The sequence below is a fragment of the Cibotium barometz genome, chromosome 23 (assembly GCF_041138505.1).
Source record: "Cibotium barometz isolate CiBa-2024 chromosome 23, ASM4113850v1, whole genome shotgun sequence".
Lineage (NCBI taxonomy): Eukaryota > Viridiplantae > Streptophyta > Polypodiopsida > Cyatheales > Cibotiaceae > Cibotium > Cibotium barometz.
The window spans coordinates 2,707,603-2,721,068 of NC_141068.1; the positions used below are offsets into that span (position 1 = coordinate 2,707,603).

The following is a 13,466-nucleotide window of genomic DNA, read 5'->3' on the forward strand; positions in this document are numbered from 1 at the left end:
CGTCTAAACGCTCCAAAATGTACTCTATCCTGGGCATAGGAAACTTATTCTTGATAGTGAGTTTGTTTAATGCCCTGTAGTCTACACAAAGGCGTGCAGACTTGTCCTTCTTTTGGACAAATAGGATAGGTGCAGCAAATGGGGAGGAAGAAGGCCAAATGAATCCGGCTCGGAGAAGCTCAGATAACTGCTTTTCTAACTCGCCCTCTAAAGTCTTGGAAAGACGATAGGGAAACCTGCTAGGAGGATCTGATCCAGGGACCAAATCAATGTGATGGTCCTCAAGGCGAGAGGGTGGGAGACTGGGCGGGAGATCGTCCCTAAGCATAATGTCCTAGTGTCTGGATAGGAGGTCTGCTAAATGAGGGACTGAAGATGTAATGGATGCTACTAATGAGGGAGGGGTTGTTTGAGCACGAACATAAAGGAGTGCTCCTTCTGCTCCCTTGCGGATAGCTCGTCTGGCCTGGAGATGTGAAATCAATGGGATGCCAAGAATGCTTCTATCCCCCCGAATCATGACAGGCTCAAGAAAACCTTTACAAATAGTAAAAGTGTCCTGCTCCCAATTGGGAATAGGCTCATACTGACGGAACCACTGAATTCCTAAGATCATGTCACACCCCAACAAAGGTGAGACGATGAAATCTCGTTGAAATGAGGCCTTCTGAACTTCAAAGGCAAATTGCTATGCCTTCTGGGAAATGTGGGTGCGAAGGCCAGGTGTAAACCCATCCACATTCAGATGATATGGGACTAATGTGCAGTTCAATTTATTAGCCAACTGGGAAGAGATGGCGTCTTCAGAACTACCCATATCGAAAAGGACTACAGAGCTCTTAGCACAATGAAGACTGAATGAAAAACTAAGCTCTATGCAAGCCTATTTATACTAATTGGAGGTTGGTCATTTAATAAAGTTTATATTTATAAATGCCCAATAATGCAAATAATGCTAAATAAATACTATTAAATATGGAAAAAATACCAAATAAATCCTAGTAAATTCCCTAAGGCTTCGGGGATGTTCTAAATGATGCACAGGCATATGAATGCATATTATGCAGGATGCAGAGTGCTTTCTGATGCAAACCCTAAGGCTTCTACTGACTCTACATCATGAATGATTCTCTCCAAGTGGGTTAAGGGACTTGACTGACTGACTGACCCACTAAGGATGAGGAATGACCTACGTAGCTCGTGCCTGACTTATCCTGGACTGAGGATGTACAATGGGGTCACGGCGTACGACAATTATCATCCTATTGGGTTCTAAAACTGTACAACTGCTGCACTTCTGATGATGAGCCATCTTGTCACCATGCACTGAGTGCAGAGTGCATGTGACATTGAACAACTTGGTACAATAAGAAGCCAAGAGTGGACTATTTGCGTGTATTTGGTTGTTTGGCATATGCACATGTACCTCAAGAGAAGACTACAGGTGTTGAAGACGCTATACAAGAAGAGTGGACAGCCATACAAGTGGCTAAATCAGTCCCTACATGGCTAATATGTACCCTTGAAGATAGCAAACTTTGAGCTCCTTTGGAAAGTAGGACAAGGGCAAGAAAAAGTGGTGAACTAAGGAGGCATGAAAGTGACTATGCTTGTATGGGTAGTTTGTATGATTTAGAGAAGCCAGCTTCTTATGAGCAGGTTCAAGGCAATGAACATTGGGAAAAGGCCATGCAGGATGAATATAGTTCCATTATCAAGAATGGTACTTAGGAACTTGTTGACTTGCCTCTTGGTAAAAATGTCATTGGTACAAAATGGGTGTACAAAGTCAAGCAAAGGCTAGATGGATCTATTGATAGATTCAAAAGCAGGCTAATACAGGTGGCTAAGGTTATTATTAATAAATCCATGTGTATTGGCTATTTATAGCAAGATGGTTATTTATAGTAGCAATGGGCACTATATAAGTGAAACATGGGTTATTGTTTTTTAACCTCACTATTGGTTGGAGTTCGACCAAGACTCTGGCTAGGCATGTGGCAGAGCATAGATCGACATGCCGAAGGCCTCTATGGGGCAGACTTGCATGGATCTGTGCGAGTCAGACCTTAGCCCCTAGCTTGGGGGTGGTTCGAAGCATAGAACCTACAGTTGGGAGGTGAGCCAGCATGCACCCCTCTTAAGGGTTTTTTTCTAATCACTTGTGTTTTGTGTTTAGAAGATTTGGGGGGGTGTAACACTTGGTATCAGAGCCACCTAAATATGGAAGGTATTATGATGCACAGAAGGTCTGAGTAACCTTTTCCGTTTTTGCTTTCCATGGATTAGCAAGAACTTGGTATTCTCTATGCTTTTGTGCTAAGGTTGATTTGATGCATACTCGTTGAAGGTATCTCTATGCTATGTCCAAGTTTTCTGAAAGTGGCAGAAAGAACACCCTTACGAAGCCCTAATTTCTCTTAGGTTAGGTGTTTTCTTAGCTATCTATCCTTGACACATACTATCTACGTGTAGGTAAGGGATTGAGTTTGGTGCCCTGAAACTATGGCAGAGGGCTGTTATAGCTTGTGTACAATAGTTATGTGGGTAGCAGACGGGTATGAGACATTCTGGCTTCCTACAAGGCAGCAACATGGCAGATGATGTGCAACCTAGAGTCAGAGCAGAGAGTTTGAGACTAGGGCGGCCAGTAGAGAGAGCGGTCAGATCAGGTGTGCGCACATGGATTACAGAGAGCTGTTAGAACAGGCCGCCAGGGAGAGGAAAGCAGAAGTTGCTATTTTTGATGTAGTTTCTAAAACCGAAAGCATGCGTGCTGTTTTTTAAAGAAAAACTTTCTAAATAGAACAACTTTTGCCGTTTTTGGGGTTCTAGAAAGAAGGCACCCATTTCTTTTAAAGAAAAAAGCAGTATGGGTGTTTTTTTGTGTGGAAAAAAAGCTAGAAGCTGATTCCTTTGTTCAAGCATGGGACAAAAGCGCTGGGGGACAGATTTCGCAACCCTCCTCTTGTACACGGAGCAAGGGTAAGTTTTTTCCTCGTGATTATTCTTAGATTTTCACGGGTAAAATGTGTTCGTTCCTCCCACTTTTTTGTGATTTCCAGACGCAGCATGTATTTTATTATGATGCAGTAGCAGAAGGATTTCTTTTGAGAATAAGATAGGTAGGTACTTGGGTTTGGTAGTTGTGGTTGCGACAGGAGCACTTGTTTACTATGGCACCTTCAGCATAGGCCAATGGGGAAGCTTGATTTGCTTGTGCTTCCTTGCCTCACCAAACCCTTACCTCATTGCACAACGCGTTAATCCTTGCCGTCATACTTTGTGGGGTGGTTGTTTGGGGAGTGACTTGATCCGAGTCGATGTTCGTTGTGAGCACTGCTGTTTATATCATCAACCGTTCTTCTACAAAGGCGGTTTTTCATATGATTCCAGAGGAGGCTTTTATTGGATAGAAACCTTTCGTCTCTCATTTTAGGGTTTTTGGTTGTGATGCCTATGTTCATATCCTTGATTCTGAAAGATCCAAATTTGATCCCAAGTCCAAGAAGTGCAAATTGGATATAGCTCTCGTTCCAAAGATCACAGATTATGGGATCTGGAGTCGTGATCCTTGGTGACTTCTCGCGATGTTTCACTTTGTTGAACCCTCATCAGATGATTCTCGCTCTCATCCCGAGCTTACCATCGAGGTCCCTCCTCCTTCCTCGGCCACCCCAACGCTACCAGTTTCTCCACCATCAACTTCTTTACCCCCAGCCTCTCCACCCCCACTTCCTCCTTTGGCGGCTTCTCCTCCTCCTGCTCCTGTGCAACGGAGGATTGCCCCCAAGATTCCACCATGGCTGGAAACCACTGTTCGTGATTCTCCTCTCTCTGATATGGAACTTCATCAACTTGCTGATTCTTCAGCACAATCTTTGACACGGGCATGGAGATTACAGCAGCTTCGTCATTCTTGTAACCTTGCCTTGATGAGTACATTGATACAGTCATATGAGCCTACTACAACTAAAGAGGCTCTTGCTCTTCCTGAGTGGTAGGCAGCCATGAAGGCCGAGATTGATTCCATTGAGAGGAATCATACAGGGAGCTTGTGGACCGGCCTCTGCATCGACAGGTTATCGGCGTCAAGTGGGTTTTTAAGACTAAACACAAAGCTAGATTGGTTGCCAAGGGGTACTCTCAGATTAAGGTTGTGGATTATGAGGAAACTTTTGCTCTTACAGCCAGATACACCACCATCAAAACAATTCTTGCTCTTTCTGCTTATGAGCACTGGCTAGTTTACCAAATGGATGTCAAGTCTGCCTTTCTTAATGGTGACTTACATGAGGAGGTGTATGTTGAACAATCTCAAGGTTTTCAGATTCCTGGACATGAGGGTAAGGTGTACAGATTGCACAAAGTCCTTTATGGTTGGAAATAGGCACCCAAGGTGTGGTATGATAAGATTGATGCATTCTTTCTTTCCCTTGGATTTCATAGATGCTTCACTGGCTCACATCTTGCCAAAATTGAACAGCTCCGATTAGATTTAGCTCTCACCTTTGAGGTGACTGATTTAGAACTTCTCCACTACTTTCTTGGGATGGAAGTCTATCAGTCTTTTGATGGAGTGTTTCTTAGCCAAAAAAGATATTTGCAGCAGCTCTTGGAGACATTCGGGATGACCAAGTGCCATCCAATTTCTTGTCTGATGGATCCTAACTCCAAGCTCTCCCATGATGATCCCTCTCCCCTCGTCAAGGACAGTACACAGTACCGGAGGCTTGTTGGTTCTCTTATTTATTTGACTTACACCAGGCCCGACATTTCTTACAGTGTTAGTGTTCTCAGTCAGTTTTCTTCCGCTCCTCGACATTCTCATGCAAGCCGCTCTGAGGGTTCTCCGATACTTATCTGGTACCTTCGACTATGATCACTCTTTCAGAGGAGGCATTGAGCTCGTTAAATACTTTGATGCTAATTGGGCAAGTGATCAGGATACTCGACGATCCACTTTTGGTTATTGCGTCACTCTTGGTTCCGGTCTTATTTCATGGAGATCCAAGAAGCAAAATACAATTTGATTATCTTCTACTGAGGCTAAGTACCGTGCTTATCTAAATACCTGTTGTGATCTGTTATGGTTGGTCCAGATGTTGAGCAATCTTGATGTACTCTTGGATTCTCCGATCCGTATTCTTATGGATAGCCAGAGTTCCTTTGCGTTGGCTCGAACTTCATCCTTCCATGGCAAGACCAAACATATTGAGGTCCACTTTCACTTTGTTCATGAGTTGGTCGCCGACGGCATCATTACATTGGAGTATTGTTCTTCTTAGTACAACATTGCTGATCTCTTCACCAAACCTCTTCCTCGAGATACTATTGATCAACTCCTTATCCTTGTGGGAGTTGGACCTCGTGCTGGAGTTGAGAGGAGGTGTTGGACATGTCACCTCCAGCTCTCTTTTACTCCATTTTATTCCCTTTTTATCCAGATTTTTATATGATATTTTAAGAAAAATTTTCCATATTTCTTAGGCTATTTTAGGCATTTTTATCTGTTGTGGACATTTGTTCTCCAATGCTACTAGCCGATTGCTCTACATGAGATGTATATAAGCTCGGTCATTGTGCCTTCATAATTCATTCAATACATTCAATACTTTTCTAGCTCAAGTGTTGGTTCCGCTTGGCTGTCTACTCTCTCGCGTGATCTCTATTTGCTTCCGCTTCATATTCACATATTCTCACAGAGATTAGTGGTCTAATCCGACAAGGTTAGGGGAGCCCTAGGATTAAGAGAAAGGAGGCTAATACAAGTGGCTAAGGTTATTATCAATAAATCCATGTGTACTTACTATTTATAACAGGATGGTTATTCATAGCAGCATTGGACACTATATAAGTGAAACATGGGTTATTATTGTCATAACAATGGTTAAGACCTCGGTCATGCATGTGGTAGAGCATAGATCAGCATGCCAAAGGCCTCTATGGGGCAGACTAGCATGGATATGTGGGAGTCAAACCTTAGCCCCTGGCTCGGGGGTTGCTTGAAACATAGAACCTATGGTTGGGAGGCATAGTCACAGGGAATGGGCATTTTTAGACTCGGGAATGTTGGGGATGGCATCATCTTCCCGTTCCCATTCCCGTCCCATGTCACTCTATAGTCAGAGGGAATGGCCATTCTCAATCTTTTCCGTCCCCGTTTTGTGTCCCATGTGACTATGGTGGGAGGTGAGCTAGTGAACACCCCTCTTAGGGGTTTTGTTCTAATCACTTGTGTTCTGTGTTTAGGAGATCCGTGGGTGTGTAACATTATATATCTAATCCTCGGCTTCCCTTATGGCCTATGTTCCAAACCTTATTCCTAATGCTCCCAAGTAGACATTACACATTGTGGATGAATGCAGGCAGTATCTGACATATGTTGAACACTAGGCTTGAACTATTTTGATTCACTTTATCTCATTTATTATGTTAAACATTCTATGGTGATTATTTATGTGGAATTATTAACTTTTTGGCTCATTTGCAGGCATGTCCAGTGATGCGGGAAAACTTGACATGTAAATACATATATGAAATGAAAAGGACCACACCTGGCCTTAGAGTTCCTTAGTGACAGGGGTTTCAGCTGCTTCCAAGCTTTCAAGGAAACAGAGAGACTTACATTCAAGTGGCAAGCTTGGTTGGTGGTAATGGCAGAGTTTTTGTGGCTCCTAGCAAAGAGATCTGCTATAGCCGCGATAGTTTCTATTTCCTTGGCAGATACAGTCGGGAGTGTTGCAAGAACCCATGGGAACTCTATGCAGCCGACCCTAAATCCAGGCACTGATGATTTGTTGGGTGTTCTGAAAGGGGACATAGTTTTCTTTGAGAAACTCTCATCTCCGGCTTACAAATTCTCACGGGGTGATGTTGTCGTGTTAAGGTAAATGCTTTGCACTTATGTAGTTAAATAGAAGAGGAGTTACTTCCAATCGCCCCCCTCATGCAACTCGTCATATCCCTTTGCCACTTGTCACACTCTCCTCCTGCCACGTGTCATAAGTATCCTCTTGCCACGTGTCATAAGTATCCTCTTGCCACTTGTCATAACTGCCATTTGCCAAAGCTTCATCTGCCACGTCATAACTCACCTTTGACCACTTGCCAAAAGGTTCATCCGCCACTTGATAGAAACCTTTTCCACTTATCACAACCCACGTGGACTTACTTCCACTTTCCATACTCCATGGCCCCTTGTCACTTCTCAAACAACTTTTCATATACCCCCCCTGCCCCTCCCCCTTTCCACGTGGCATAACTTTCCTTTGCCCCGTTGCTGCTTGTTGAAAGCTTCATCTGCCAATGTGAGAAGCTTGTCATAACCCCCTTTTGCCGGTTGGACTTTGATTGGCTTTACAAGCGCTGCACATTTTGTTTTCGGTCCCAACTTCTGGGCTTGAAATGTTTTCAGGTCACCGGAGGAACCCAATCAGTGGATGGTTAAACGGCTTATAGCACTGCAAGGGGATTGGATTAATGTTCCCGGATCATATGAAATCTTACAAATTCCCAAGGGTCGATGCTGGGTTGAGGGTGATAATGGGAAAGTTAGTCTGGACTCCAGGACTTTTGGCGCGGTAAGTAGTTGATCATGCTGGCCCTCGGCACTAGTTACCAGTTGCATGCGCTGCATGGTGGGGCATGGTGAGACTAATCTTTTTTATGTTAATTTTCTAGATTCCCTTCGCTTTGGTTAAAGGAAGAGTTACTCACAAAATCTGGCCTCCGAGTAGAGTTGGTCGCGTGGAGAGAGTATTGCCTGCTGGGCGGGTCATGCTCGATGATGTCACGCTCGGGCAATAATTTATTTTATCTGGGTAAGGATGTGAACTAGCTTTTCAACATGAAAATTTGGGCAAAAAGTATTCTTTCCGTAGTTATGCATGTAAAACCGTTTAATCAAAGCAATCAGGGTTGAGCTTGACCAACTCCCATCCCCATATTTGAGAGTCTCAATTGAGGGGGGATGGTTGCTCTTCGGATCGTTGTGAAGTTAAACTGCTGTCTTGTTGAGCTTAACAGCTTGTTGTTGAACTACTATGTTGTCTTCGTTTATTCTCACATGTTGACTGCTATGTGTCTGCCTGGCATGCCCCATGAGCCTTCTAGACTTGGCAGATTTGTAACATATTTTCTCTGTTGTGCATGAGCGTCCCCTTTCTGGAAGTTGAGGTATGCTTTTGGTAAATTATTGAAGTCGTAGTAAAGGGGGATTCATAATCATCTGCTTGGCCAAGGAACTGTAGAAGGCATTAACACCTTTCACAAATTCACACCAGTCAAAATGAGCCTCTCCCAAAAGCAAACCATTTGAAGATATTTGAAAGCAATCACGGGAGTAAGAGCAAAGCATGCAATGGAGCTGCACATTCCCGTCCAGACATAAGGAAAAAGCATTCGAGTTGATGCGATGAGGACGTGGATGAATTTCAAAGACTTCTGTCCGGTGGGTTCATGGCGGACAACATAGGTTACTTCCTTTGCATGCCAGCCAGAAGCTTTCCCTCCTATTTGTAACTATAAATATTAATAAGTGTCTTCTCTGGCTTTTTCTTTTTTAAAAGTTTGTTTAAAAGTTTGGAGATACTCGTCATCTGGCAATAAGGAAGTCACCACCGTAGGCAGCGCGAGTTGAACCCACAATCTTGGGGGATAATACAATCACACAACCTTGGGGGATAATACAATCACTCTACTCTATCCATTGAACTATTGTCAACCCGAATTGAACCCACAACCTTGGGGAATAATACAATCACTGTACTCTACCCATTGAACTATTGCCGGGTTGACAACTTTCTTGCTTTTTCATAAAAGAGATCCCTCTATTAGTGAAAAAGAGACTTGCTTAGAAGGCAAACTACAAACAATGTTACAACAATTAAGAGATAAAACATAGAGGGGCGCTTCAAGAAGCTTTATGGTTGGTCGCTCTTGGAGGAAGGCTACATTGCTAATACAAGGGGCCTACTATGAGTGTCAACACCAGCCTCCCAACCTCTAAAGAGTAGGGCTAGTGTCCATCTAAAGAAAGGACCCTTTCGACATTTTGAGGTTGCACAAGGGTCATCTTATGCTTGGAAACAGTGTTATTTTGAGGGTGGGAAACCTCTCTACTAGATTGCAACAAAACAATGCTATAGTGAACTGGGGTGTGTTTTCTCCCTAGGTGCCGAACCGACTAGGGCAGCAGATGTCAGAGGTTGGGTTATTGAGGGCGCCTCGCACACCCATGCCCACTCGGAGGGGAGGCTAGGGTTGGGGCATCTGCCTCAGGAGGTAGACTATAGGATTTCGAGGTTTAGCCATGGGAGAGCGTGAGGGGTGTACCTCAAGCTTGGGTGTCTCACTAGGAGTTCAGGTCTCAACAATTGTGTTTGTCTTTGGACTTGATTGTGATATGTTAAAGCTTGTGGATCCATGCTCCCATGGATATGGTGATGATAATAAAGACTTAATCTTATATTAATTAATAATGTGATTAGTGTTAATCTAAGATAGAGAGGATGACACCCAAACACAAACATGATGAATACCTTAAACTAATTAAGCTTTAAACTCAAGTCCAATTCGATTACTAGATTAAGACTTGTGCTTATAAAGAGGCTTGAGAGTTTGTTTGATTCCATTGATTGAAGATGATCCCTTTTATATGAGAGAGGTACAACAAAGCTTTAATAGCGTATGAGGGATAAATTTTGACAAGGTGACTTAGCACTGTAGCATCACTCATTTCAACACTTCCCCTTGATGCTAGATTAGGTACAATTTTTAGGCTTTCACTTTTCTTCTCTCTCTCTCTCTCTCTCTCTCTCTCTCTCTCGTCTTGTGCTAGGCTACTTTGGTTCTTATGCTACTTTGACATTATAGTTATTTTGGCTATGAATTCTAGCTTGAGTGCATCATATAATCTCAAAGGTTGATTACATCACACTTTTTGTAGAGACAAGAGGGGTGAAAAATACAATGGTTCTTTCTCTAGAAGAGTGTATCTTTTGTTGGATTGTCTTTGACCTCGATATAGTTTGCTTGCTTCTTTTTGTGATAGTAATCTTCTTCTAGGTGAGCAATTTTTTCACATTAGTCACATTGCGACATTTGTTCTTGGTATGGCCAAGTTCTCCATAGTGATAGTATAAGATTCCTCCTAAGCCATGTAACGATTCTCTTTTAATATAGGTTTCAAGAAGAAAGAGAGTGCATTTCGACAGAAACTATAAGGCTAGAAATGTTAAGAAAGTGAGTAAAAATATTAGGTCCAAATATCTGAAAAGAAATAAGAAGATAAGTAGTCCCATGGTGATTCTAGACCTTGAGATGTATATATATATCGTCATTCTCACTTGTGCATATGCTTAGACGTTGGTGGAGTCCTCACATAGATCATTTTCAGCAAAGAGTTATTGTAATTATGCGAAGTTAAGTCATGGCACCCAAATGCGCATGTGAGGATGAGAGTAACATCGTGGAACCGAGTAAAGTCTCGGTCCGGACGACCAAGCAACGTCTCTGTCGGACCAGGTAACATTATCGTCGAGTGCCATTTGATCGGAGGAATAGATTCCTATTAGAATAATTACGTTTCCCTTGCGAGATAGAGTTAGGTCCCTTCGTTTGCTTGTATCCTCCTATTTCCAAGAGAGCGAGGTGTCGTCAATTAAAGACAAAGGAGACTTAGCTGCTTATCAAAAGGATTCCCTTGAGCCAGCTAGGATGGGGACCTTACAGATAGTATCTTAGAAGTTAAGATGATGATTGATTTGTTCTTTGAAATCTCTCATCCTTTGTATAGAGTGCTTGCTCACTTGAATGTGATTTGAATGATTCTTTATCATGAATTTTGATTCATGTTCAAGCAAGGATGATTCTATATCTTGAATTTTAGTGGTGGGCATATTTTTAAGTGTAGCAACAAGTGATTCATATGGTTTATTGTCAACACTCTTTAACAACAAAACAATAGATTCATCTTCTTGAATAATGCACTAAGTTGTTACTTGATACCTTTGAACTTGCTGATGTGTTGTGCTGTAGTCTCGGTGTCCTTCTTGTCGAGCTTGTAAAACTGTATGAGAAGGTTGATCTTTGAGCTCTTTGAGTCGGTGATGAAAATCTTGTTAAGCTTTTGCCATGCCAATTTGGCATGGCATCCTTGATGCCAGCAATGTGACTAATCACATCATCACTTATCGAGGTTTTGAGCAATAAGGTCCAATGCTTTGTTATTTTGAAGGGACTTAACCTCTACTTGTTAATCCTCGATTAGGTGCCAAAGCCCCTTACGCATAAGCAAGTACATGGTCTTTCTCTGCGATGTGTAAGACCCATCACCATTAAATCTTGAGACAACTTCTACATACTCTAGGATGAGAGGGTCTTTACCATGATCTTATGCCAAGTCTCTATGGCAGTTTCTATACTCTCTTACAATTTCTATACTCTCTTACAAGGATTGCGTGCTTGTGAAAAATCAAAGTGATAAAAAACAGTAACTGAAGTGCTTAGAAAACCTACAATATTATGGCAAACAACTTTTCCTTCGGCAGTGATGCAAAAAATGGGTGACAATGCAAGATTTTTAGTCTGAAACTTATTTTTGGGCATGCGCGTAAACAAGGCTTTTCAGAGTTTTGATTTTTGATAATAGAAAGAGGATAATGAAGAATTAAAAAAAGTAGGGAATCGACGTGGCTGCGTAGCTATTAATCGATGGTACGTGGTAGTAGCAGGTAATAGAGCAGTCGATGGTACGCAGCAAGGGCGCTACTGGTTGGTTGGAAGTAGAGAAAAAAATGGCGCTATTGGCTAGGTGGAAGCAAAGAGAAGACAGCTTGCTATGAAGGTAGTTTTCTTCTTCTTGGCATTGCAAGCTCACAGAAAACAAGACCATTCGAAGGTGTGGACCTGCACATTCCCTTCTCCATCTTCCATCCTCACGTTTTTAGTTCCATGGTGGATTTGAAGCTAGTTTGTTCATCTTGGAGGCTTGGGAAGACATTGTGATGATCTTTGGCAATGAATTGATGCTAATCGCCACCGCCTACTGCTAGAGCTCCACGGCTGTGCGCGATTTGACGTCGCCTGCATTTTTAGAGGTCATTCTTCATATCCTAACTATCACAACTCCTCAAGTTTGTTTTCCTATGTTGTCTCTTCATGTTAGAAGCTTCACAAGGCATAAAGTACTTCTAATGGTTTTGATTTGCACTATAATTACTCTCATAATGGAAAACGGGCTGCGCCTAATGCATTTAGGGTTTCATTTGGGAGAAATGATTGCATAATTGCCATCCTTTTCTTCTTCATGCTTTCTTCTTCACAAATGTGTCTCGAATCTTGGTGAAAAATTAGGGCTTATGGCCTCTTTGCAAAAATTAGAGTTTCCAACCAATTTTTCCAAAAATTGAAGCCATAGTGCTTTTCTTCTTGCTTTACTCTTCCCATTCATATCACTATGGTTAAATTTGATCATCATAATTAGGGTTTCTCGACAAGATACATGATTGTTTTTTGGAAAATCTTCAAGATTAGGGATGTCTTGGAAATATCATGCATGAAGCGATGATCATTGAAACCAAACTCTATTGATTTTGGGGCATCTCTATGTATAAGTGCATGGAAATCTCATCTCAAATGTGCATCAAGTGTCATTGAAGAAGCCATTGAAGATACCAACAAAGCAATGGAGTTGCAACCATGGAAGAAGTATGTGGAAACCTATTGCACCTCATCAACAACATAGAATTCTTGTAATGGATCTTTTGATTGCGCATGCAATTATAAATGCCACATGTAAGCAAGCTTTACAATCCTTCATTTGAATCTTACACATGTCACACACATTGTTCTTACACATTCATTTGAATCTCACACACATTGCTCTTACACATTCATTTGTAGAATCTAGATGTGCGTGAGAGTACCCTTGGCCTTGAAGGAGAGGCCAGCGGGGATTGCATCTTGAACTTTCCGTGCGGTGAGTGCCGTGGGAGAGCAGTACGGAAAGAGATCTAGGCACACGGTGGTAAAGACATGGCCTCAACCCTTGCCTTGGATTGAAACTTGGTAAGGGGGTGAGAAGTGCTTGGCCAAGAGATCGGAAAGCATCGATGTGCTACATTGAATCAATCATCACTAAGTGGCAAGACTTCCGTTTTGACAAATGCAAATGCAAGGGTTGGCAATGGATACATGCATGGTTTTGTGGTGGTGAGAAAGTGTAAAGATTGGGCAAAATTGTGATACTTGTTGGGTGCATTGACTGTAGAAATTAGATAGTATATGATGCTATGTTTTTGGCTATGTGCATTGATGTCTTGATTTATGGAGATTTGGCACCAAATACAAAGGAGGTTATGCCAAAATTTTGACTATAGGAATTAGATAGTATATGATGCTATGTTTTTGGCTATGTGCATTGATGTCTTGATTCATGGAGATTTGGCACCAAATACAAAGGA

General features: G+C 42.2%; 1 protein-coding gene across 1 annotated transcript in view; it reads left to right on the forward strand.

The window, feature by feature from the left end:
• The window catches only part of LOC147625549 (Peptidase S24/S26A/S26B/S26C family protein), a 54,624-nt gene extending 46,070 nt beyond the window's left edge, over window positions 1–8,554 (forward strand). The window contains exons 2-4 of the mRNA XM_086817057.1: window positions 6,494–6,889; window positions 7,418–7,583; window positions 7,684–8,554. Of these exons, the coding sequence (XP_086673183.1) occupies window positions 6,657–6,889; window positions 7,418–7,583; window positions 7,684–7,809 (525 nt within the window). The 5' untranslated portion in view covers window positions 6,494–6,656 and the 3' untranslated portion in view covers window positions 7,810–8,554. The remainder of the gene's footprint in view (window positions 1–6,493; window positions 6,890–7,417; window positions 7,584–7,683) is intronic.
• The last annotated feature ends 4,912 nt before the right edge of the window (window positions 8,555–13,466 follow it).